At 35.7% G+C, this 26,037-nt stretch overlaps 1 protein-coding gene across 2 annotated transcripts; it reads right to left on the bottom strand.

The window, feature by feature from the left end:
• Window positions 1-1,626: 1,626 nt before the first annotated feature.
• LOC552005 lies at window positions 1,627-25,453 on the bottom strand. Of its 2 annotated transcripts, none has more exons than XM_006557675.3 (8): window positions 25,117-25,453; window positions 21,400-21,567; window positions 16,242-16,426; window positions 14,185-14,423; window positions 13,362-13,640; window positions 5,260-5,602; window positions 3,516-3,804; window positions 1,627-2,582 (listed from the first exon to the last, which is right to left on the bottom strand). In XM_006557675.3, exons 2-8 carry the CDS (start codon window positions 21,559-21,561, stop codon window positions 2,364-2,366), a joined length of 1,716 nt encoding a protein of 571 aa, XP_006557738.1. In that variant the 5' UTR covers window positions 21,562-21,567; window positions 25,117-25,453; the 3' UTR covers window positions 1,627-2,363. The 2 variants fall into 2 exon arrangements, with proteins under 2 accessions (XP_006557738.1, XP_006557737.1); XM_006557674.3 differs by having other exon boundaries at window positions 24,261-25,451.
• Between the last annotated feature and the right edge of the window lie 584 nt (window positions 25,454-26,037).

Raw genomic sequence — 26,037 nt, 5'->3', positions numbered from 1 at the left:
TTCTACACGCGAGTTTCCTCCCTTAGAAGAAAACTGAAATCCAAACCGAGTTTGAAGAGGAAATTCAGGCACCCGATCGAAAGAAAAACGCGACTGGCTAGCCCAAAGATTTATTCGTCTCCCTGGCATGAAAGACTTTCTATTCATTTATTATTCGTGCAACAACTATAGATACATTGAAACAATGCAAACCGGCCACTTCCTGCTCCGTTAACCATGAAAGCAATTTAACGAGCCACTGTACGTGATTCAGTGGACGTATGCCATGCCAGTCGGTTATCAGAGAAATTTTCGTCTCAAAACGATGCTAATGAATCGATGCGAATACTTGTGAGAAAGAGAATGAGAGGATGTTAATGTAAAAAATTAACAAAGTTGCATCGAGTGTTTTTCATATTTCAAAATATTATATTTTAGTTTTAGAATTAAGTGCGATTTAAGGGAAGAACAATGAAAACTGAATATATTTTTATGAAACTTTATCTTAATTTTAATTTTTCAATGGATCGTGTAAATTAATTCAATGCTTTTAAATTTCTTTTTATTTGATAGAAGTATTTCTAAATTATAACTCGTAATCGAATTTTGAAAAAATGAGAAATTGATCAATGATTAATTTCATACTAATATTGATTTATAAATAAGAAAAAAATAAATTTCTAATTTTCTTTCTTTTAAAGCAAAAATTAAGGATGAATAAAATAAAACGTGGAAGATAAAAATGGAAATGTATAATGATCGAAACGTAAGAGAAAAAAAATTATGTGCATATTTTCTCAAGTTGAAAATTTTCATAATCTGTTGGATCATAAAGTAAATTGTTTCGCGAGAAAGAGGATTAACCAGGATCAATAACCTTCTTCAATAACCTTCTCTAAAATTAAAACAACAGGAAATACTTTCTAATTCAAACGATAAAAGAAAAAAATTATAACGGTATATTAGATAGAAAAGTATTGCGCCAAGATAATTCGTGGCAATTATGTAGCTATTGGAAGAAGGAGGCGTAACAAAAGACAATAGAGATACAAAGGAAAACGAGAATCCGAGTGCAATTCGCGTGTTATCGTGTACATCAAGAAATGGATTCTGTCTCCATGAAACATTTATTTCTTTCAAGATTTATTTGAATATATGTATATATATTTGGAAACTTTTTCCCCCAAATGTCATGAATTATTAATTAAATTCTTCTTTCTCACCATTCTTTATAAATTACCTTCAAATATTTATTTTTATTTGAACAATAAGAAACTGGTATTAAATTGCATCCAAAACATAATAAACGTTTATCTTAAAATATTGCTTCAATTGTTTCTTAAATAGAATTTATAAATTAATTTATACGAATGATAATACAATTCAAATACTTATAGTTATTTAAACAGAAGAAACGTACAGAAATTGAATAAATTGTCAATAAATATTTCATCATTTCAAAATGCTATCTCATCTGAAAATAATATCTATTTAATTATTTTGATATATAAAATAAAATATTGCATCTGAAACGTCACTGGATTAATAAATATTTATTTTAAATTATTACCTCGACTATTCCTTAATTGGAGATTTTACATTAACCTGAAGGAAATCCATAAAAGAGGATAAAGAAAAATAATGCCAATCTTTATTGTTATTAACGTTATTATTATTTCTGTTATTGTCAATATTACTGCTTGTTACTTGTTTTCTATCATTATCGTTAGTCTGGCATCCGAGGCGGATATCAATATAATGCGTGATGATAAGTTAGGGTCAGAGATCAACAAAAGACCCAGAAGATTCGAGGTCTATGACGAATACAAAAATCGTCGTCTTTGACTGCTCGAAAAAATCCGCAAATTTTTTAGAACTTATAAAAGCGGGGCAAATGAAACCCTACAACGACAAAAAGACAAAAGCTTCATAATCATTATCTCTCAAAATGAAATTTATTTCATTTTCTATTTCGTGAACTTATTTTCCAAAGAATGTACAACATAGCAGTGAAAATAATCACGATTGAATTGAAAAAGTATTCAGATAATATCTGAAGGAATGTAACGATGAAGATACTCGAACTTCGATTAAAATGGAAGAACATGAAAAAATTACACGATTTATAAATGATAATCTGTAATAATATCAATATCTAACTCGTAAGTTTTATTCTCTACGATCAATTGAGTTTCCAGAACGAACAAAGCACAATTTGTAAAATTTCAATTTTGTACAATTCGTCTTCTTCGGGTTTTCATTCGCTCCCCTTAATTATTCGACGCACAAAATATCGTCGAGGACAGCCATTTAGAGAATGGTACGATAACGATATACGGTCGGATTAATTAAATAATTTATTAGTTAACAACGAGCCGATCGACTCAGTACGGATGGAGAGCCGCCAAACCAAGTCTGGGCGGTTCTGCATAGCTGTGCCGATATCGACCCGGGGTGGGCACGATTTCCAAGGGCGGCCTCGCGCTGTCACGGTCTAAACCTGGATATCTCTCGTGCTCGGAGAGTTCTTGGTACGTGGTCGCCCTGGCGCGTACTTTCTCGCGTATTTCCTTCATGTGCGCGCGGTCACGGAAATCTCGAACCTGTGGGCAATAAAAAGAAAGAAATAAGCATATTTAATAGAAGATAAAGTCTTCGATTGGAAATAAAAAAATATCAATATCATATTGATAAGAGTAACATTATATGAATCTAACGTAAAGATGTAAAGATAAAAAGTTGAGGAAGAAACGAATAGATTAATTTATAATGCGATCGTATAATTCAATAGATATTTGTAAAGAATTTGAGAATAATATTAGAAAAGGGATATACTTGTTATAAAATAGACGATTGAAAGATTAAAAAATTCACAATATTGAAGTTTGATATAAAAATTTTATAAGAATCAACTGAGAAGAAAATAAGACTGAAGTATTATATGTATTATATATATAAAGTAGAATATCCGCCACAACAATTTTAAGTAACCTGTTACATATTATTTGCGAGTGGTTAGTTACATTTATATTTGCTTATATGTTGAAATGGACGAAGACAAGGAACAGAGGAAACAAGATAGCAGCAAAAGTGAAAATTCATCCACTTTTCGTCATCATTGAGAAGCTATTAGTAGTTTCTTACAAAATCTATCTTTTAGAAAGTGCAAATCCGAAAATGTCAATTAACTAATACTTGGAATCCTCGTAAAATCGAAGATCTTGGAGTGGAGATTTGTAAATTTAAAATTTAAACAACGTTAAATTAACGTAATAAGAGGAAGTTGAATCTTTGGAAAAATTTCTTCAACCTTCTTCAGAATTGGAAATCTTGGAGAAAGGAATGATCGAAATGATGTAATTACGAGTAAATCAATCTTATCAAGATGATGATGATGAAATATCTATCACGGTAAATATACTTGTAAAAATATTTTGATAGTTAAACTTAATTTCTCGACGGTAGTGTCGAGGATTTCAAGGCAGAAATCCGAAGGAACAGATGATGATCGGAAAGAGAAATCGTGGAATCATTACTTCTCTCGGATCAGCGACGTTTCTTTGCTCTCGGAAGTCTCTTCCAACCGTTGGATTTTCGTAGAAGCTTCTCGGCCGAGGCCTCGAGACCTCTTGCTCCGCTGGTCGTTCCATCGCATAATGATGGGTTCGTGGCCGCGGTCGAGCTCTGTAAGAAACATCATTCTCCCGTTCCGATACCTCCGAATGATTCCGTCTCATCAAATGTTCGTGGCCACTTGTTGAATTGTTGCTCGCCGGATGTTGACGACTCGGCTGCTCCTCGTGGCTCTGTCTGGCTGACTCAACCCTGTTGGTATAAAAAAATTCACGATAAATTAGTATCGATCAAAATCAAGTTAACAGAAATTTTAATTCTTGAAAAAAGAAAAATAAAAAAAAATACCAAATCACTGATTTTTTTATACTTATATAAATATTGAAATTAAAAATGGTAACAAGTTTTTGGAAATTTCTTAAATAAGAAAACATTTTTTTCTTAAATTTCCTAATGAGAAAGTTTCCTAATTTTTTAATTTTTCTTAACACACGTTTCATATTTCGTTGATTTCAAGCGTTGAACGTCCAATGAAAATTAAAAATTAAACGTGAAATTAAAGAAAAGATTTTCTGCAAATTTACAGACACGTTTGAAAGAGATTGCTCAGGAAAGGTGTCGTTTCCAAATTTGTTCCACTTACCAGTCCCGACTTCTCGCGAAATAAATCGACATTTATCTTACTTCTTTAAGAATAGAATCTTAAACAGGTTCGGAGCAACAAGATAATTATTCATGGAAATGAAGTGGAGCAAAAGCATTGAGACGTACATGCTCGATCTCGTGTTTCGAATGAGAGAAACTGTCGGCATCAATGGACCCTAAACGTATCTACGAAATAACGTAACGTCGACTTTTCAACTGTTTGGCGATGGTTCGTTCTCCAGCTGGTTGGACAGCTTTTACTCGAGATCGACACCGGTGATTGCTGGCCCAAAACGAATGTCAGCCAGGGAAAAAGCAAAGGCAACCGCGTGGCCTTTTAAAACTAGTCTTTCTGGTCGGCTCGAGAGAAAATGAGAAGCGGCAGGGAACGGCCCTCTCTTACAATGGGATCGGTGCAGATTCTCTGGATTAGAAAACGAATACCCAGAACTTGTTAAGATCGAACCACGCTTACCGTAATGACGCTTGTGGTACTGAAAGCTGTTTTCGATCCACTCTGCGCATACCTTGACTTTTTACTTTTTATCGATGATATATCGGGTTCTTTTCAATTTCAAGGCTTTCTAACCGGATTGTTTTCAAGGAGAGAGAGAGAGAGAGAGACATCGAGTGGCACTTTATGGCGCTCGCATCGGACTCGAGCAATTTTGAAATTATTTTATTTTTTCTCATCGATACTTTGGAACTTTTATTATTCGAAATATCATTTTTTCATCGCATTGCGAAATAATATTGTAAATTTTCTTTACAATTATTTTCTAAGATGAAACTAAACTAATTTCTACTATCATTTGCTCCATTTATATTTCTATTATTTAATTACAAACAAATTAAATAGATTAAACTCTCTTAATACCTCTAAACAGATAAATTAAAATAAATGAATTATCCATATACATATCCTTAACCAAGATTTAAATTTGGTAAGTAGGTTTATACGCGGTAAAATTACAGCTTTGTGTACAATTTTATAGTATAATAAATTTAATGGGAATGCGAAAAAGAAAACCAATACGTTGAAAGAAACATTTAAAACCGTACCTGTGAACAGGATGACTTTCCACATCTCTCTGGCGAGAAAGAACAGGCCTTGCGATGGCCTCTCTCTCCATGGCTCGGAACATCTCCTTGGCATCTTGGAATCTCTCTCTGGGGCTGGACACCTCGCAAGGATTCATCCTGGGCTGATACTGAGGGCTGGGCGACCGTTGCCTGAATTCGGGTGCCCTGCGACTTCTGTTGCAACTCGGTGAAACACCTCTGTTCACCTGGCTGCTCAATCTCTCGGGACTTCTGCCTAATCTTGGCAACGTCAGACTCGTTCCAGTCGTTTCTGTTTCCGGTAAATAATCGTTCTCTTCTGCTGGCGCTCCCCAATCGTCGTCTGAAACAAACCGCCGATCGTTTTACAGAGCTACTCGAACCAAAGAGATCGTTAATTATTCAATAATTGAACGTATGCTCTAATATAAATTTTTTTATCGTTCATCAGGTTTCGATGGAATGATCTTGAAATGGTCCATCTCATCGACTCTCATCCCAGATTTAAAATCGTATAATTGTCTTATTTTTCTATTTCAATACGATCAAACATAGTATGTTTGATTTTTTATATCTACTTTCTTAATTATAGTTTTAATTTCTTCGATCGACTAATTCAAAAAAATCGGATAAAGAATTAATTACTAAGATGAAAATCTCTTATCTTAAATTATTTCAATTATCCTGCAACAGATAAGAACAATCATGTATTTTTCTTTTGCATACAAATACCTTCGTTGTAAACTCGTTGCAAAAAAGAAGAGGATCAAGAGATCTTTCTCCTGCACAAAAGACGAAGAAAGTTCGAGGAGAAGAACCGAGCGTCTTTTTCTCGGTTGTTTTGCGGAAGATTGGAAGATGGAAAAGGTAGGAGGAAGGCGGAAGAGGCCGAAAGAGGAGTCAGGCTAACAGTTGCCTCGGGCTGTGGGCCGAGAATGCGGAACTTTATTCCCATTTTGTTGACCTTCCACGAGGTCAATTTCCATGCCAATTCATCGAGTATAAACCATCACATCGGCGATGACGTATATTCGTCAATCGTCATCGTTATCATCGTCGTATCAGCGGGATGATGGTTAATAGGAGACGCTAGGAGGAGAATGGAAGGCTCCTCATGGAAATCAGCCTTTCGAGAGTTGTCGCTTTGCGTAATCCCGTGGAATGCTGCAATGGGTAAAAGTTAAAAGGCAAAGTGCCCGAGGTCCCTCTGAATATCATCGACGATCCTTGCCTTCTCAGAAGAGATCGTTGCACTATTCTCTGTGTATCGTTTTGAGACTCATTTTTCTGCTATTGGTAAATGGATTAATGGAGAAAGTGGATTGTTACTCGATGATGGAAGGGAGTCGAATTAGGTACGAATAGTAATAATTCTAAATCGAGCATTAACTCGATCAGGATGGTGTGTTTCTAGCGAAAAAAATAGCGAAATAAATAGCTGAAATTTGTATAATTATGTTTCTATTTATCTTTGGCGTTTTATTCGTTCATTCACAATTAAAATTTAATTAATTCAAAATTTTAGATAACTTTTTAAAATCTCTCGAGTTAAGATTTCTGACACTTTTGTCTTTTTCCAATTAGAATTAAAATAAATAAACATGATACAATTATATATGATACAATTTAAAAAAACTTTTTTTTCCTTTGTTTCCAGCGAAGGAAATAGCGAAATAAATAGCTGAAATTTGTATAATTATGTTTCTATTTATCTTTGGCGTTTTATTCGTTCATTCACAATTAAAATTTCTCTAAAATTTAATTAATTCAAAATTTTAGATAACTTTTTAAAATCTGTCGAGTTAAGATTTCTGACACTTTTGTCTTTTTCTAATTAGAATTAAAATAAATAAACACGATACAATTATATATATGATACAATTTAAAAAACTTTAAGATTATTATTATACGAAAATTTGTAAATAAAAGAAAAAAAAAGGAAAAAAATAATCATTCGACGAAAGAATCTGTAAAACTATATTTATCGCTTCTCGTTCGACTCGATCATCCTTGCTGAAGCTTACGCTCGCGACTCTATCTTCAGAACGGAGTTTAACGTACCAAGAGTAAAGCGGCTACCGAATGTGGCGATAAATTAATCGTCTTAATCAACGGCCGGAATCTTGGGAGCACGGGATAGTTTCACGCGATGCATCAACGCGCGAGAGGCGATACAGAGAGGCACGGGTCGTGAGCAAAGTGTGCCAGATCGCGAACAAGCCAGAAGCGCCGCTTATATGGAGATACGAACGTGGAAATCGTGATCGAGCCATGTCCTCGAGACACCTGTTGCGAAACGGGTTCCTATATGGCCAGTAAAACACCAATGATAGAGGAAAAGATATGTATTATTATGGCCCATTGTTGGTAAATCAACACCCTATTTTCACATTTGTTTTTTTTCATCAGAACGGTGGCGCATCTTTAATCTTATCCTTTAATATCCACTTTTATTAAATATTAAAATTTGAGGAAAATTTCATTCGTCGAGCGTAATTTATATTCGTCGTACGTTTAAGGTATTAAAATGAAACGATGCACGTGGATATTTATTAAGGTCGTCGTATAATGGACGCCATACGTTACAGTAAGAAGATTAAATGGAGCCGAAAATCCAAGAAAGATTAATAGCGAGTCCTCCATAAAAAGTAACATCGGTGATAAGTTTGCTTTAGTCGGTCAGTGGCACATTTGGTTAGAAAATATCGCATAATCACGCGAAAAATCGTGTAATTATTTCGAGGTTGTAAATCAATCAAATGATTCTCGTTTCTTTCGCGATTTAATTGTCTCGAACAAAGAAACAGTTACTTGAATGTTACTCGGACATATTCTCACTCGTAATATTTACATTTATTTTATTCAAGTTGTAGATAACCGATGCAAATTAGACAGGAAGAAGGAATATTTTAAACTATAGATAACTATAATGTAAACTGGAAAGGAAGAACGAACTGTCGTATTTTGAAATTAGAATTTTTACCAGATTTGTAAATATTTCGCAATAATTCATCGATATTCAAATTTATCGAATCGATTATTTATCTAATTTGAATTAAGAAACATAGTAATAATTATATACCAACATCGAATCTTGTCGAATTTTAAAAATACCAATTAGGAATTTGTTCGATGTAACTTTATTAAAAAAAATCTAAATATTCGCATCAGCCAGATTCTAACCAAAAAAAAGAAAAAATCTAATTAATCCAAAACAATTTAATTCGTTAGATTAAAAACTTGTTTCGAGTCTTAAATAACCGGTAAAGATTTCATTTTAAATAATAAACATTAAAAACTTCCTTGCTTAATAATTTATATTATCATAAATTATAAGTTCAAGTTTCTTTTTTTACTTCGTCCACTTGAAACGTCTAGCCTTTTTTAATTATAGTAATATTACAATATTATTGTAATATATAATATTATATATCGAATAATCATGAATAAATATAAAAAAGAGTATTTTCTAATAATTATATCCATATACATGTCTTAAAAACTAAAATATATCATTAGTATCGAGTATCAATCCGTAATTCCACATTCTCGTACCTATACTTTTTCTTACATAACTTTTCCCTATTATACACGGCAATTTATTATCATAAATATTATCGATGCCGTATCATTTTACGATTCTTCTCCAATTTTCTTTTCATTTTTTATATTCACTTAAAAAATAAAATGACTCATCTAACGAAATATACCATTAAATCATCGTCCACGGTTCCATAATTTCAATTAATTAATCTCACCCCTAATTAATATTAATGTAACATATAATCAGCAATGCGTCATATTATTTATACAATTATATAATCATATAAAAAGAAATTTCTTACTTTTTACATAGAATAATCATCGTCCAAATAATCCTTCTCCAAATACGCAAGTTGGCAATACATCACGCAGATAATTCTAATCGGACGACAGACATCGAATTAGCGGAACAGATACACGAAACCGTGTAGCGATTCGAGTAGCAGCGCAGCGTCTCGACATCGGGTCCTGGTGTCGAAGCGGCTCGATTTTTGCGACAGAGAGCAGCCCTGGTAAGATGTATGCGTGTACCTGTAGGCCGGTACCTGCCGCTGACACGACGTCCTAACGGTATTCCTTCCACCGTAACAGGTGCCCAATACCAACGTCCCCTTGTGTGCACGTACTTATAACACGTATGTATAATACACAGTGTATCTCCCGTTTCTTTTCTTCTTTTTCCCTTCTTTTCTTCATCTTCGTCCGCGAAATTTATTCGATCATTCGGTTATATGGGTCAGTCGTCCGTTAAAAACATGCTCCACCACGGAAGAACGGGCCGATTTTGACATTTCTTCAATCCTTCTCTTTGGAATTTTCTTTGGAACCATCACGTTTGTCGTATAATTCAATTTGATTATAGAAGAATTATTTAATCTCGAAAAACTTTGAAATATATTAGAATATATTAGAATATATTTGTATATACGTAGATTTGTAAAATATTCGTATAATGAACAGGGTGTGAGGGGTGTAAAAGTATGTCGGAAATTAAGAATGAAATTATTCTACGCATTTTAGACTTCGTTTTCGTGAAAATCAAATATCTCGCACGATTAGAAAGTAGAATGTTAAGACCTACTCTCGAGGCAATAAAATCAAGAGGACGGTGTTTGGTAACAAATAGAATATTGATTAAATAGAGAAACGTTTCCGGAAATTGAAATGGATGTATCGATATACCATGCTTGCCATTAACTCTGCCATTAACTACTTATAAAACAGCGCGTAAAAGTATGACAGATTGGCGATTCGAGTGACAAATTCACAATCGAGTATCAATCTTTTCAATTTTCGACGAGATTAAAAATTAAAACACGGAAGAGATGCACGATTTTCGTATTTTCGTAACGAAAGCACGATCGATCGGAGAAAATGGAGAAGAAAGAGCACGGGTCGGAGTCAAAAGAGAGGCGAGTTTCCAAAAACGTAACTTTCTCCGATATCGATGTACGGTTTCGACAATTCGTCGCCACGAAATTCGAAGGAAGGAATCGTCGCCGACCGATTCGAAGTGAAAGCAGATGAGAGAGAATCGGCGAGATGTTAGAGGCGCGTTTGCATTCAGCTCGAGGAGCAACGACGCGGAGAGAGAAAAATTGAAGAGGAACACGTGGGGTGGAGGACGTGGCGAAGTGAGGAGGAATGTGTACGAAGAAACGATTTTTCGTAGCACGACGAGAAACTGGGTTACCGGGTCGCCTTCCGCCCGGTTTTCTACGATAAGATTCGAGGCGGAACACACGCGGCCACCTGTTCCACCGGTAGAAAGCGTCCAAATTTTTGTCATCGCCACGGATCTCCTTTTTTTCACTTCGAATTTGCCGCCTTTTTCGTCGCGATCGAAATTTTAGAGAAAGTTCTTCGGATCTTTTTTTTTCTTTTCTTTTCAATAGACAAGGAAAATATAAATTCGAAATTGATATTTTTGACAATCATTTAATATTAATTCTTAAAAATTTTTTTCTTCAGATTTAATTATTTAAAAATAATTTATTTAAATATATATAAATGTTAGGATTATTATTATTATTATTATGGCTCTTTAATAATATTATTGTGAAGATACTATATTAGTTTTTTATTAATAAATTAATAATAAATATTTAAAAATTTTAAATCTAGAATTCATTTCCCTTTCCTCTTTTTCCTTCAAATTTGATGACAATCAGAAGTTTGTTTTTTGAAAGAATATTTAGGATTTATTTATTTAAAAGAATTTAAAAATATTAACATTATTTTTTAATTAATGGTAAATTGATTGAAATATGTGAATTTATTTCTTATAACTTTTATTTTAAATAAATTAACTAATTTTTTTAAATATATCATTACAACAATGAATAATAAAATTATATATTCAACATCTATCGATAATACTAAAAATTATCATTTCGCAAATATTCACAATGGTCGCGTGATTAATTTCATTGAAAAACAAATAATATTAAATAATTTATTTATATTTCATTTTATATTCTTATTTATTAATTCTTCCAAGATACGTTTAGACGAAAGAATTTGTACTTTCCTCTACTTATATTTCGAAATAGTGTAGATAATAAAACTGCATACAGCAAACTATCTTTAAAATAGAAAAAGTACAGAATAAATGGATAATTAAACGGATATATAAATTCAAGATATACATAAATTCGTAAATGCAAAGACAATGAAAGCAGAATGATCGAGAGCATTTAGCTCGTTATACACTTGTATCACCTATACTCGTCCTTATCTGATAAATTTCAAATCTGTCGCACAAGCATTGTGAAAATAATTACAAGAACGTACAAAGTACATATCCAGAAAGTTTTCACAGTTGTATCGTAATCTCGAATCTCGCTGGTCGGAATAAAAAGTCTCGACGAGGAAAGGAGAATAATCGCGCGCTATTGTCGTCTAATTGGCAAGTGGAAAGCGGCTCGAGCGTTTTCCTAGGAAATTAGGCGATCCGGTTGAACGCGCCATTACGCCCGCTAAACGATCGCGCGTCGCTCGATGCTGCACGAAAGTGAAAGTCCTCCCCGCTTCTCCTTCTTCCTGATCGGGAAACGCGAACCCGAAATCGTGCTGCACTTGCTTCAAATTAAATCTCCTTTTAATTTCTCGAAACTGTTTGCATCGAGTGTTTAAGAGGAAGTATTTCAAGGATCGTGGTACGAGTAGATCGTTGTACAATGAAAGGAAATGAAGCAGTAATAACAAGGGGTGCCTCGCAACCGACTCTTCGATTTAAACGAAAGTTGTGTCTACTTAATCGCGAAGATGAAGATGAAGATGAAATTTCAATTACAAAATGAAAACGCATATCAGGAAACACGAGTTAAAAATTATAATTAGAACGTAATGTAATATGCTTATATTGAAAATCTAAAATGGAGAAATACTTTATTATTTGAATTTATGTAATTTTTCAAGCATGATATTCGTTTTATTTATGGTTGAAATAAAAAATCTACATTTCTTTTTTAATTTTTCAATGTAATATTTGAAAACGTTATCTACGTTGCACGTAATTATATTTACGCAGGTATATGCATGTGTTATCGATGCAACACGTGTCACGTTATATAATTTTGCGCAAAAACCGCAAGTGTCGAGCTAAATGATTTTCATTCAAACAACGATCCGAAACGTGTCCACTTTTCTGAATGGACAACATTTCAAAAGCGAGTATCGTAGCAGCAACGAAATGCTTGCATCACGGATTGCAAGATATTTTGAAACAGCTCCTCGTCTTATATGGATCACGATTCCACTAGCGAATCGTAAATTGAAATCGTTATGAAACGAACGGGTCCCTCTAATTGCCTCTTCGCACAATTTCCTCCTCCGGCTGAAAATCAACCGAGAGTAAATTTAATTTCAATTGCTCGACTATCGTGAATCGAGAGAATTTTTAAGTAACCGCGTATCGTTCGCGCCGCGGTCACGGTGAACACTCGCGCTTTTCATTTACAATAAATTTCACACTTGCTCAGCATGACTATCGAAACACGCCACGAGAAACGTAACGCCTCCGTTGCTGTCGTAATTTCTTCCCTTTCGCGCCATTTGCCAGGGTATGGAAATTTCAATGTTTCGCGTCACATCTCGCTCGCGATTCGACGGTAGAAATTTGGAGAATCTCAATTGGGTTGTTGGCAATAACGTGACTCATGATCGTGAAATTGTTGTAGAATAATAAATTTTGACGAGTCATCGTGACCAGGATTTCTTAACAGTATTATGTCAACTTTTCAATCTTTTTTCCGCCATTGATAAATTGTTAATTACTTTGTAATTAAATTAAATTAAGCTCATGACTCGATATTAAAACGAAGAAATATAAAAAGAGAAAGCACTATCCAATTAATTCGTAACTAATTCATCTACTTTAGTTAATTATACGCGGATAAACGTAGATATCAATTAAAACTGCCAATTCTAAAATTAATTAGACAGTTGATGATGGATGAAACATAAGAACAGAAGCAAATTATCGTAAATCGTGGTTAATTATCCGCAATTATTCAAAGATTTAAAGGAACTAAGGAAGAAGATACGAAAGCACTTACCGGAGGAGGAATCTCTGGAGGGTCTGGAGGGTCTGGGGCCCAGAGGGTGATGGCTCTGATAAGGCGGGGGAGTAGCGGCGCTATCCGATCCTATCCCGCTGCTCGCGGCGCTTCTCGTGCCTCCCCTGTCGATCGTCGTGCTACCGCCCACGATCGTCTGATTCAAGCAACGTCTGAACTCGATCCCGGCCAGATTCCCTCTGTGTCTGTGCACGGTGTCGTAATCTCGCGGAGGTAGCAAAATTGGACCCACGTCGTTGTCACCCGAATTCCCTCTACCTGAAAACAAGCAAGTAACCAACGCTTTATCCCTCCAATTTCTTATTTTCCGTACTCTAATTCTGCATTTATAATTGCATTGCATTAAAATATATATAAAGTTGTACTTCAATATGTGTATATATATGCGATTTTACTTATGCAGAAATGTAGATAGAATTATAATCTCGTATTTACAGGTTGAACTTTGAAATGTAAATAAAATTATAATTTATTACACGATGCATTTTTCGCATTTGCACCCAAGATCGAAAATACAGATAAAATTTACAATTAAAATGTAGATTGGAGAATTTTACGTAGAAACGTGCAATTAAACGGTATAAATTTGTTTTGAAATAGACGCGCGATGTACCTTTTTGGAAAATTTGTACAAAATTATACGTCGGATCGCGGCTACATTCGTACTTTAAGCGTTGTAATTTGAAACGCAATTGCATTTTTTATAGGGAAATGTAATTTCAATTCCGAGTAGTAGACGCGATATCTGGCGTTTGTACGGCGAAGAGAAATAAAGGAAGTAACTCGGAAAGGGAATACTCACCCAGCTTGGCGCGCAATTCCGCGGCCAAGGACTCGTATATCGTGGTTGTCTGCACGGAATCGTGTCTCAGCTCACCGCTACCTTCCGACGATTCCGATTCCCTCGTGCTCCGACCATCGCTCCCCAAATTGCTACGAGCTCTGCCTTCCAGCGAGTTCACCCTTGCCAAATTATCCGTGTGCGATGCCAGCGCTTTCAACTGGCCGCCCAACAATTCGGCCGTCTCCACCGAGTCGCATCTAAAACAGGCAAATCCGTAACAGTTTTCGTTTTCAAAATTATTATTATTATTATTTAGATCAAACGATTATTAATTAATTTGTATTTACAATCTACGGTTAGAATCTAGTTTACAAAGTAATCTAAATTATAAGAATATTAGTAAAAAACTATGAATTTCTAATTAATTTTTTTTCAAATATTTCAGAAATACATTGGAAAGAATTGAAGCTTCATGAATCTACCGACTTAATCCCTGGTTATAAACACAACCGTGTTTTAAATTCTAATCTAATTGGGATAACGTTCGCCGCGTTCGATCGATGACCTTTATTATTTTCCATGAACTCGGGAAGAAATCGCGGCCAGCACGATCGCGAGCCTCGAAACGAACCATTTACCTGGTTTCGATCGAAACCGCCGATTCATGAATTCAATGCCAACGTTGTATAATCAACAATTGCATTACGTACACGAGAGCAAATGGTCGGGCACCATAGGAAAAGGAGACAAAACGAAAGGAGAAGGAAAGAAAAAGAGAGAGAGAAAAACAGGAAAGAAAGGAAGTAACAGCGTGGTTACGAGAAACAGAGAGACTCTTCTCACGAGATGAGGAAAATACGGGGGAATTTTGAATGGCAAGGCTGTTCTCTTGCCGATAGGATTAACAACACGGTGCGAACACCGGCTCAAGAATTTATTATTAGCGAGCCGTTAGAATCGCGCGGCTCGTTAATTAGCGAGGACAAGCGATGGCTGAGATCTGAATGAAATGGCTGCGCAGGTCGATTCGTCTTATCCGGTTTGGCGGATAAAAAAAGAGGAAGGAGAGGAAAGATTCGAAGAGGACTTCGTCTTCTTCCAACTCAACTCGTTCGTTGACAACAGTTAACGAGGATGGAGGCGGAAATTAACGCCGCGTTTCGAGGCGTCTCACGACCGATCCGTGCAGCAATTGGTAACGCGGCTCGTTTTCCGGATAATTATCCGTTAATTGGTACTAATGCGATCAGATTGCGCTGAACTGGTCGCTTCGCGCGATACGTACTGTTTAATTAGAAATTTATGGTAATTTATGATAACGCGAGTCGAGAAACCTGATATTTCGAGGAAAGATGTCGTCCAAAAATTCTAGAGGTTATAACCGAATAGTCGTTTCGTTCTTTTATTATATATATAGTAAATTCATACAACTCGGTTCATATTTTAATTCGAATTTAATTCCAGAATTAAATATCTCATAATATTACCGTAGTTAAGGAATAAACTAGATTCTAATCGTTGGATCACCGTTTCAATTATCGTACGAATAATCGGCTACGAAGAAATTGCAAGAAATTACTTAAAATAAAGAATAAATGCATAGGCCTATGATTATCTTTTTCGATTAAAATTCATGTAAAATAATAACAGGAATAACGTAGAATAGCGAAACGTTGAAGGCGAGAGAAAAATCGTTGAAAAACTATAATGATCTTAAATGATTAAAATCTGTAATCCGTGTGTGCCGCGTTCGGTGGACGGGTATACAATTCTAAAGATATTCTAGAAGATCCAGAGTACTTTACGGGATGATACGAATCAGTTGGAATTATTTCTCTCGTATAAAGTTTACGACCAGACTTATTCCAGCCTCGTCCAATCGAAAAAAAAAAAAAAAAACAACATTCTCGCCACGTAGAAGAACGGTTAAAGTTTCAAATCTTGGCGCATTCGCCATTCCTGTTTTCCCGTTGAAACGCGTCCAGCGCTGCTGTATAATCCTCGCGGACATCCGACGAGGGTAGAGAAGATAGAAAAGAGAAGAAAAAGAGAATAAATTATGATTGTCAAGTAACCTGTACGCGTGCACGTGGACGGGATTGTTGGTGGCCGGATTTGGAAGCAGAAGAGTTGCGGCGACGACGTCCTCTCGTTGCACGGCCGCAAGTACAGCGTGTCCTGGCACTAAATGCTTCACAGCGGACCTCGTCGAGCCGCCTGGATGGACCGTCTGTATAATCTTCAGCCCCTTGTTGCTCACCTGGCAATCGTAAAACGTGTAGCGATCAGCTGGTCGCCGATTTAACGAGCGGCCCCGTTTAACGGTGATTTGACGCGGGCCAGGCCTCCGCCGCGAGTTGCGCGGCCGCGGAAACGCGGCATTATTGCGTACTAAAATGCAAATCGACCGATGGATCGTGGCACAGCGGCGAGGAACTCGTGCTACTTCCACGTACACTTGTAACACGCATCGGTGAACCGGGTTTTAATGAACGTTAAACGTCGCCTCGATTTTATGCTTTAAAAGGAGACGGTTTTTGCGAGGGAAAAAGCTGTAGGGGAACGGGTTATTAATTTTTTATCCTTCCCCAATTTTTTATGCCCACCTTTGTTTTGCTCCTCCGCTATTTACGTACCTTAATGTTCTTTTCACGATTGTGTAATTGAGCTACTCATCATCCCTCTACGATAATCCCAATTGGATCTTACGTTATTTTAAAAGAATATCTGAAATAAATGATCGACGAATTTGTAATCATTGATTTCTCGTAGCTGCAACTTCGTGGTTTAATAATTCAAAGCCGCAACTATTTTTTGGAATTTAAAAATTGCAGTTATATGCACTTGCACGTTTTTGTTTTGAAAAGTATTCTTTCATTCTCTTATTTCTTAGGATATATTAATCGACACATTTGCATTCGACACGTGCGATTTATATCGGCATTCGATTAATTCCTATTGGTATGACATTCTGATTCAATGTCAGCAACGGTAACGAAGAACGTATCAATAAGCAATACCGTTCGATAAGTAAAGTTGTCATCGAACAAAGAATACTTTCCCCATAACGATAACAATAACAATAACAATACCCCGTGTCTTTTGCATATGAATGCGTAAAAACGCAATTTCCTTTTGGAAAGCAAATAATAACAGCAGAACGATGAAAGTGAACACGAAAAAATGAGACTTTCTCTCATTTTACGATCGAACTTTTAGAGGAATGTGCGTACAAGCATGTCGATGATTATTGTCCGCCAAGCCGTTGAAATTGCCTGCGTGTCCTTTCATTAACGATCATGAAGATCTGTTAAAAATCAAAGAATAACTTGATCTTAGACATAATCGATCGTTAACGCGATACAATATCGGAGAAATAATACCTAAGTAATTTCAATTCCTTCGCTTTACGCGAGGAATAAGTTTCTAATTTTTCTATTCTTCTCGAAATTGAACGTATATCCCGAATGACAATTGCGAAAAGATTACTCTCCATTGAAAATAGATTAAGTAACTCGAATTTCGGATTAGAAAACATCACTATTAATGAATTATTAATAATTAATCAAGCAATAATAATGATAACCTAATGATTTGTTATTATGAAAAAAATTTAGTAAAAAAACAATTACAAAAATTTTTTTCTTATTTAATAGCATGCGAAATATATCATAAATGGCAGGTATAATAATGTGAATTTTTTTCAAACAAATATTGAAAAATTTTAATATCTCTGATATCTCAATTAGATATAATCCTATTTGGCTTTAAAAAAAAAAAAAAAAAAAATACAGATTTCGAATTTAAAATTTTAAAACGAAATCTCTTTTATATTTCTATCCACGCATACATCCCTGATACTGTAGAGAAAATTACAAAATCCAATGCTGAAAGGAACAATAATCAGTCGCTGTCCTCGCGTCTGCGGTTTTCAAGAAATCGGTCGGGAAGAAAATGACGCGAGGTAATTTTCATCCAACTGGAAGACTGTTCATTAAAACTGTCGCGAACCGGCATCGCGAAAATTCGGCGAGTTAAAATATTCTCAAGGAGGGATCTCTCGCAACCGGGTACCGACAATTACACTTGCACAATAATTAGCTGGGCCTTTTGCGGGATTTTGTAATAATTTTATATTTTTTTTCTTTTTCCCCCTCCTCCCCTTTCCCTCTCCTCACTATTCTCATTTTTCTCTCTTTCTTCTTGTCGGACGAGCACGCCCGCGGTGAATTAACGCAACGCCTAAATCTACGCAAAAGGCTTTCATTAAGATCGAACGAGGCGATACGGAGAACACCTTTGTTTTCCAGGCGATGAAGCTTCGAGGAGATCTTGTTTTGCCTCTTAAACGTGTGATAAATTACCGAATGATAGTCCTTGGACTATCCAAGATTCCAAGAGACGTAATTCTTTTTTTTTTTTTCGTGATTCACATCCCGTCAATTTCGAGAATTTTGTCGAAATTACATTTTTTTTTGCTCGATAAAAATTCATCTTTACACAAAAAAAATCGATTTTTAAAATTTCTATCTAAATCTAAAATAGTTAATTAAAAAAAGTTTTATTATGACTATATTTCTTCGTTCAGTAATACTAATAATCTTTTTATAAATTTTTAATTGCTATAAATAAATGAGTTAATACTTGTCTAAACGTATCTTTTATAAGTTTTTCAAATTTAATATTCCTCGACATGCTTGATAAAAAATATTTCATATAAAATATATGTTTTTATAGAGGATGTAAAATTGCATCGATAAATTAATTATAAAAATATATATTTTTGTTTTAGAAAACAAAAAACGGGTGAAAATTTGGAAATTTCCTATAGTTATATATCATTTCTCGATATTCACAGAAGAAAGAAACAAAACTCAAAGATCACATAGGACGGAAAGAAGAAATAATTGGAGAGGAGGAATAACGTGGTGATTTTTAAATCGGACATGCAACCCTCTTTAGCAAATTTCAATTGGCATGCAACGGGAATGCCGAGTAACATGCCAGGTTAACGGTCGCGATACAATTTCGGTGTCATCCATTTATTTTCTCTTTCCCATATCGAACGCGCCTTGTGTGCCCATCAGTTTCGTGCCCGTTTCCCCTAACATTCGGGTCAATGAATCTTTTATTGCTCTAATTAAAAAATCTAATTAACCTTGCTCCATGGGATCCCTTATTAATCTGTATTTAATTGTATCTTCGACTCTGGGAAATTACATTAAGTTTGATTTATTTAAATGAAGTGACACGATTCAGAGCGGATTGAAGATGATTTCGTAGAAGAATGAGTCAAGGAATAACATTTTTTCGACGTTTATAGTTTTCGAGAAAATCGAGTATGGAGACATTTGTCAAATTTGTAAATGTTCAGGATGAGACATTAATTAACATTAAAGATTGGTCATGAAAAAATTTTTTTATTTAATAATTAAAGAAAATTAAATTCGAAGAGATATCTTAGAAAATATCTCAAGTGAGGATATATTTTTGCATTTTTATTCTCTCAAGAATAAAATCTTAAGGAATATAATTTTATTCCAGATTTTTCACTTATATTAAGAGAATACGATAATGTCTTAATAATTCATTCGCGTCATTGAAAACGAAACGAAAAAATTTTATTTTTATCCTTCTCTTTTTCCATTTATTTTTGCAAGTCTCTCTTTGCATTATATAATATATTCATTTTATAATCGATATTTATTCAATCGAATGAAATAATAAAAGGAAGAATTATCGATCCTCGAAAGTTGGATGAAAATTCGGTCAACAATATACAGAAAAAGAAGAATTGGTTCACATAGCTTCAGAAAATTTTCTGACGCGATAATTGCTTGTGACATGTTTTCGTAATAGGAAAATCTAACTTTCAAGAGAAGAAATCTTAACAAATAGAACTTTCCTAGATATGAAATTAATTTTAAGAAACTACGTAAAATTGTTTCATCATTTCCCCGCTCGATATACTTCTACTCAAGAATCTTGGAACAGTTATCAATCGACTGCTTCGAAACTGAGAAAAATTAAATAAAATTCATTGCTGTAAACGAAATAAATACATTCGCTATACATTCATTATATATCAATGATTCTTACGTATTCATAAAATCGCGACAACGGGATAGGATGAAAACAAGATATAAGAATATAATAAAAAATACGCGCCATTATAGAGACCACATTCAGAGGCTAACTATATTTAAGAGGTTAAAAACAGAAGTGACTAAGACTTTTAAACGTATGGTATAAAATATATCCGAATACCAAGCAGTTTGAGAGAGATACAAAAGGATTATAAAAATAATTCTTTAGTATCAACTTTTTCCATTTTTTATTCGTAACATTTCTAACAACCAACTCGTTTTCAACCTGAATAAAGAACTCTAAAATCCGATTCCTACGAGAGGAAGGAATTTAAAAAAACTCGGATTACGACTCGGCCGCTAAATCTCAAAACTCGTTCCATCCCCAAATTCTGTCGCCATGAATTCTCCATTGTATAATGTCACCGTAAAATTTAGTCATCGCGCTATCAAAAATACACCTTGTTTTCGTTTTTCTTATACGTGAAAAAGAGCAACTATCGCTTCGAGGTCCAACCCCTTCTTTTTATTCCGATTTTATTCGTTTCGAGGTGAATTCGTAGAAAAATACAAGCGTTTCCGAGGAAACTGATAACCGATCTCGAACAGATCGAGGCCTGGCGATTTTGGTATGTAGGCTGAGGTCATAAATTGATGATTTTTATTCGACCTGCAAACTGCTTTCACTGCCACCCGATGAACGCGTGCTTGACCGCATTGAACGCGACGCGTTGAAATCAAATTAAAACCAAAAACAATTAAAAACTTAATAACTTCATTTTTTTTTTATATCTAATAAAAGTTTCAATATTTCAAAGTGAAACAAATTTCAATTTTAATCGCACAAAGAAAATTCAACTTTGAACTACGTTCTCCTATAAAAATTGGACGAAAAATTAATAAATTTCGAGATACAATCGTTTTAAATTACTCGAAAGAAATTTAGCGTAAAACTGCTGTTCTATAAAAATTAGAAAATTTATCGACCGTTTCTCCTCGTTGTCTTTAAATGAAACGGACGAAATGTAGAAACACGCTTATGCTCTTCCCAATTTTCGACCCCGACGATTAATCTCTTTTCTTTCTCTCTCTCGCGCGCGCGATATTTTCGGCCACGAAACCGGATCTCCGAAATGGTACCGCTCACCTGTAGCGTGACCTTGAAAGGCTCCTGTAGTCGTTCTCGTTCGAGCAGGTAAGCTATGGCACCGGGCATCGCGTCCACCCCTTTGGCCTCCCTCGCGCCCAAGTACCAAACGTAGTACGAGCTCTTCTTAACATCCTTGCTGCTCCTCAGACGTAGGGCCATCACTCACTGTTCGAAACAAAGAAAAGATGCATCGTCCGTCAGCTCCCAGACTTTTCTTCTTTTCGAGCGATTCGAATCTTTGAGGATCGACGAGGACGGAAAGATATCGTGAAAAATTGAAAATATTCGTTTGAGTTCGAATTCTTTGTAATTATACGGTAATTAATTGTTGAATTTAATCGAATCGATATTGGAAAATCGATATTGGAAATTTTGGAATTTTAAAAGATGGAATATATTTAGAACGTATTGGAAACTAAAAGGAAGTATTGTATATAAATGAAATATTGTAAAGCATTTTCCCAACGTTTGATCGAACGTATTGTTCAAGTATGATTTCTAATCAAGGCCAGCGCATTATTCCTCATTACACGCGGCAGTAGTAATTACTGAAATCTTCTCAAACCCGGAGTGTATTTTCTTCTATTGGACATATCGCGTACATAACTTTTCTCTTGCGCAAAAACATGGATTTTCCACGAGGCAAGCTTGCAGCCGTGATTGGCCGAGTACACAACAAACTGCTTGCCCGTCTGTTCATCCGCTTCCTCAATTACTTTCACGCTTAAACCCGTTTTCTATGCTCGAACCGTCTCGCGAAGAATCGGTTCCCACCGATCTGCATCGCCGTATCTCGAGCGAAAATATCCCAGGAACCGGAACGGAAAACGTGTTCAGGATCAATGTCGACCTCGTATTACCAATTATCGACCGATTTTTCATCCGATTAACCCGTTCATACGTTCTACGCGATTAATTATTCCAACATCCTTCCAACGATTAAACGATCCTCGTTCGAGAAGTCGAGCAAAATTCCATATTTCGGAATATCTTCAGGAAATGAAAGATTTTACAAAAATCTTTTTATCTTCCCAATTAAACGAGTAATGAAAGTATAATTTATTATTTTTGAGATAAAGAGATGCGATTTTTGTATTTTTTAAAACAAATTTATTTTTACTTACAATTCTTTTCATGATGACTGTTAAATTAGAAATGTTTATGTAGAGGAAATACGAAAATGCAAAAAAATGAAAATACTATATAATATATATTTGAATAAACGTAAATCTATCAAAGAAAATTATATCAAAACAATAATATCTTTATAAATAATTAAGAACATCGTTATTTTTCATTTTCTCAATATATATTCAAATATTTAAGCTTCCACGCATCTGTTACTTATTCTTCGTCGATATAATTTATAAAAATCTAAAAACAATCTCATTTATTTATTTATCCCAACATTTAGAGATACTAAATTAAAGAGGGCAAATTAATATAGAAATGAAATTTTGAATCCGTACAGTTGATCTTAAAGACTGAACACGAATGAGGAGATATTCGTTTCGTTTAAATCATGATCGTATTAAAATGCGGATCAAAAGTTTGACTCGGAATCGGATTCTCGGTTTTGGAAATGTTCGAACTCGAATCGTTCAATATGCGCGCGATCGAATCATGCGAAACTGTACACGATACTGTCCGCTCTTACGGTATAGGTTTGCTCTCTTTATTTATGCATTACACGCGTTTCGAAATCTTATACGCTCGCGTGTAGCCGTAAATATGTAATAGGTTCGCTTTACCTTAGGACGCAACACTATTTACGAGGAGAGTTATGTTTCTTTTCACGATAAATCCCATTCGATTATCCGGCTGTGTATTACCATCGAACCTATGTGTATCATTTCTGATTAATAGTTTCGACATCTACATTAATCGTCGTTAATATTAAATTATATATGAGTGAAAATTTTCTTATTCAAAGCTTAAAAGCTAAAACGATCGATTCGATTATCAAAGTTCATTGGAATTTTGTCAAAGTATACGCATAATAATAATTTCATAAAAGCTGATCAAAAATTCTTGATGTAATAAAAGAACAAGGCTTTGTAAAATTAGAGTTAAATACGTAATAAAAAATTGATAGCCTTATCACATTTTGTGAAAACTGAAAAAATTTCATTAAAAAAAATTCACTTAGAAAAATATTAATTATCAAGAAATATATTCAAAATATTTGAGAATAATTTAAATGAGATTATCTATATGTTTTTATTATTTTAATTTAATTATTAATAATCCGTTTATAACAAATTTAGTTGCTTCACTAAAACGTTGAAGGAAGAAAGAAGGAGTCATTTATCACTCTCTATAAGACGCTGGAAATTATCCATCCCGATGAATGGAAATTACGTTTTAAACGTTACCACGATTATTCGAATCGAACTTTGCAAGAATTGCACAACTTTTGAATCTATCGCTTTCATCATACCGCGCCGGAAATAATTAAACGAATTTCCCTCCACTTCCCTTGTTAAATCGACCATTTCATCATTGATAATGTGCACGTTCCTACTCGAATTATTATCTTTATCGCAACATCAATATTCCCGAGAATATCTACGATTTTAATTAATTGCCAATTAATAATACTATTCTTAAGCGAGACATCGGGTTAAAAATTACCAGAGTGAGTGAATATTTCTTACGAAAAATATCGTTGGTATCATTTCAATACTAAAATTACAACGCTTGGAGAGAATATATATTTTATCTGATTAAATTTCAAGACTAAAGAAAGAGAGAAGAGAGAAGAAAACGAAAAGACTTGGTTAATTTTTAGGCCGAGTAAAAAAAAGATGAGAAAAGTGGAAATAAATTTAAAAGAGGAAATGAGAAATCAAACTGACCAGAAGCGAAATGTGTCCGGGATGCTCAGAGCTCGCCGCGATTTTCACAGGAATTAAGCAACGCAGCACAGCGGAGAGGCAACGGATCTTCTGTAGACAGACGGCGGTGGCGGAGGCGGCTGGTTTCAGTGAGCAGAAGAACAAGTTGTACGGTACGTACGGCCCACGTACGTGTTGCAACATGCACAACCTTGTCTATGTAGTACGTATATATGTATACACAAATCCTGGCCGGGCAGCACACTAGCTCGTCGAAGAAGAAGCGGAGAAAGGAGAAGAAGCGGAGAGAAGAAGATGAAGATGAAGAAGAAGAAGAAAAAGAAGAGGAACAAAAAGAAGAATAAGAAGAAGAAGCTGGTCGCTTCGGTTGATCTGACAGCTGCGCGATTTCAGTCCAAAGCACTTTTCCACGCTCGCCACCCGTTTCTTTATATGCACACGCTACGCGTTCTTCTCTGTTTACCGTGTACGCTTGAAGAAACCTCGAGTGAATACGGTGGAACGAAAGAAAATGAAACGAAATGGAACGAAAACGTCCAGTCACGAGGTTCGAGGGACACGAGGATTTGTGAAATTCGGAAGAAAGGAGGGAGGGAGGAAAGGAGAGAGGAAGGGAGGAAGAGAGGGAGAGATAGAGAGAGAGAGAAAAAAAAGGAAACGAAAAAGGAAAATTTCGTACGATCCTGTAAAGGCGTCGCTTGTTGCCAGAGTTCACTCGTCAACGACGCGGCGCGAGTGGGTTCGCGCGTACCTAACCATCACGGGATACTGACTCCACACGGTGGAGATCCTCCGCGAAGAGCTCGAGTGAAACGCGAACGAAGGGAGAGTGAAGGAGCGAGAAAGGTGGAGCTACCTTGCGAACGGGCGGAAGAGAGACAGGATGGACTCGAGTCGAGATCACGTCCGTTTGGCGTCGGGCCCCTCTCGCTTCGCCTCGAATGCCCGATCTCCTCTGCGCGCTCTCCTCTCCTTCTTTCTTTCCTTCTTTCTCCTCTCTCGTTCGGACGAATCGCCACACCTTGCCGAGATCGACTCGCGATCGCCGGTAACGCGTTCTCTGCCACCAGCCTCGAACTAACCGGACGGTTTTCTGTCCTGAATTTTAGTCCCGGGGCCTCTCGAGCAACGAAGACGGACGCAGGCAGGGAAAGAGACGCGTAGGCAACGGCCGAGTGGTGGAAGAAACCGGGCCCCTTCTCCTTTCTCCCTTCCTTTCTCCCTCCCTCCCTTCCTTCGCTCCCTCGCTCTTTCTCTTTTCTTCTATCCCCTCCCCAGGTCCCAACTCCAACTCCCTTATCCCCTCCCCTCTCCCTTAGCCTGCGCTGCGCGAGGATGGCAGGTAGAGAGAGGCCCCATTGATTAGCGATGGAAACAACATGCGGTTGGTGTCGATTGCTCGTCAACTTTTTCAATTCCCCTCCAACGTTAAATGTTAGCGTGTCAGGTTCAAGCGTTGCTCGCTGCCCAGTCAGGTTATGTACGCATGAAATCGAGCCATTTGTTCCACGAACACGTGCGCGCAGTCATATTCACGTATGTTGCGAAATTAATGGCGAGCATTAGTCATTGAACTTAAAACTCGAGGTTATATTACGGGATAATCGAAGACCAAGACTGAAGACTTGTAAAACGCGAAAAATATATATCTGCCCATAATTTAAGTGATGGTTATTTGCTCTTTTTTTCTTCTTCTTCTTCTTCTTCTTTTCTCTTCTCTTTTCGCGAGACGAATATTCGAATATTAACGCGTAACCTTTTTGAAAGTGACAGATAG

This window comes from Apis mellifera, linkage group LG7, assembly GCF_003254395.2.
Source record: "Apis mellifera strain DH4 linkage group LG7, Amel_HAv3.1, whole genome shotgun sequence".
In the NCBI taxonomy this organism is placed as follows: domain Eukaryota; kingdom Metazoa; phylum Arthropoda; class Insecta; order Hymenoptera; family Apidae; genus Apis; species Apis mellifera.
The sequence above is the reverse complement of the archived record's forward strand: the minus strand, read 5'-3'. Positions and strand labels throughout refer to the sequence as shown.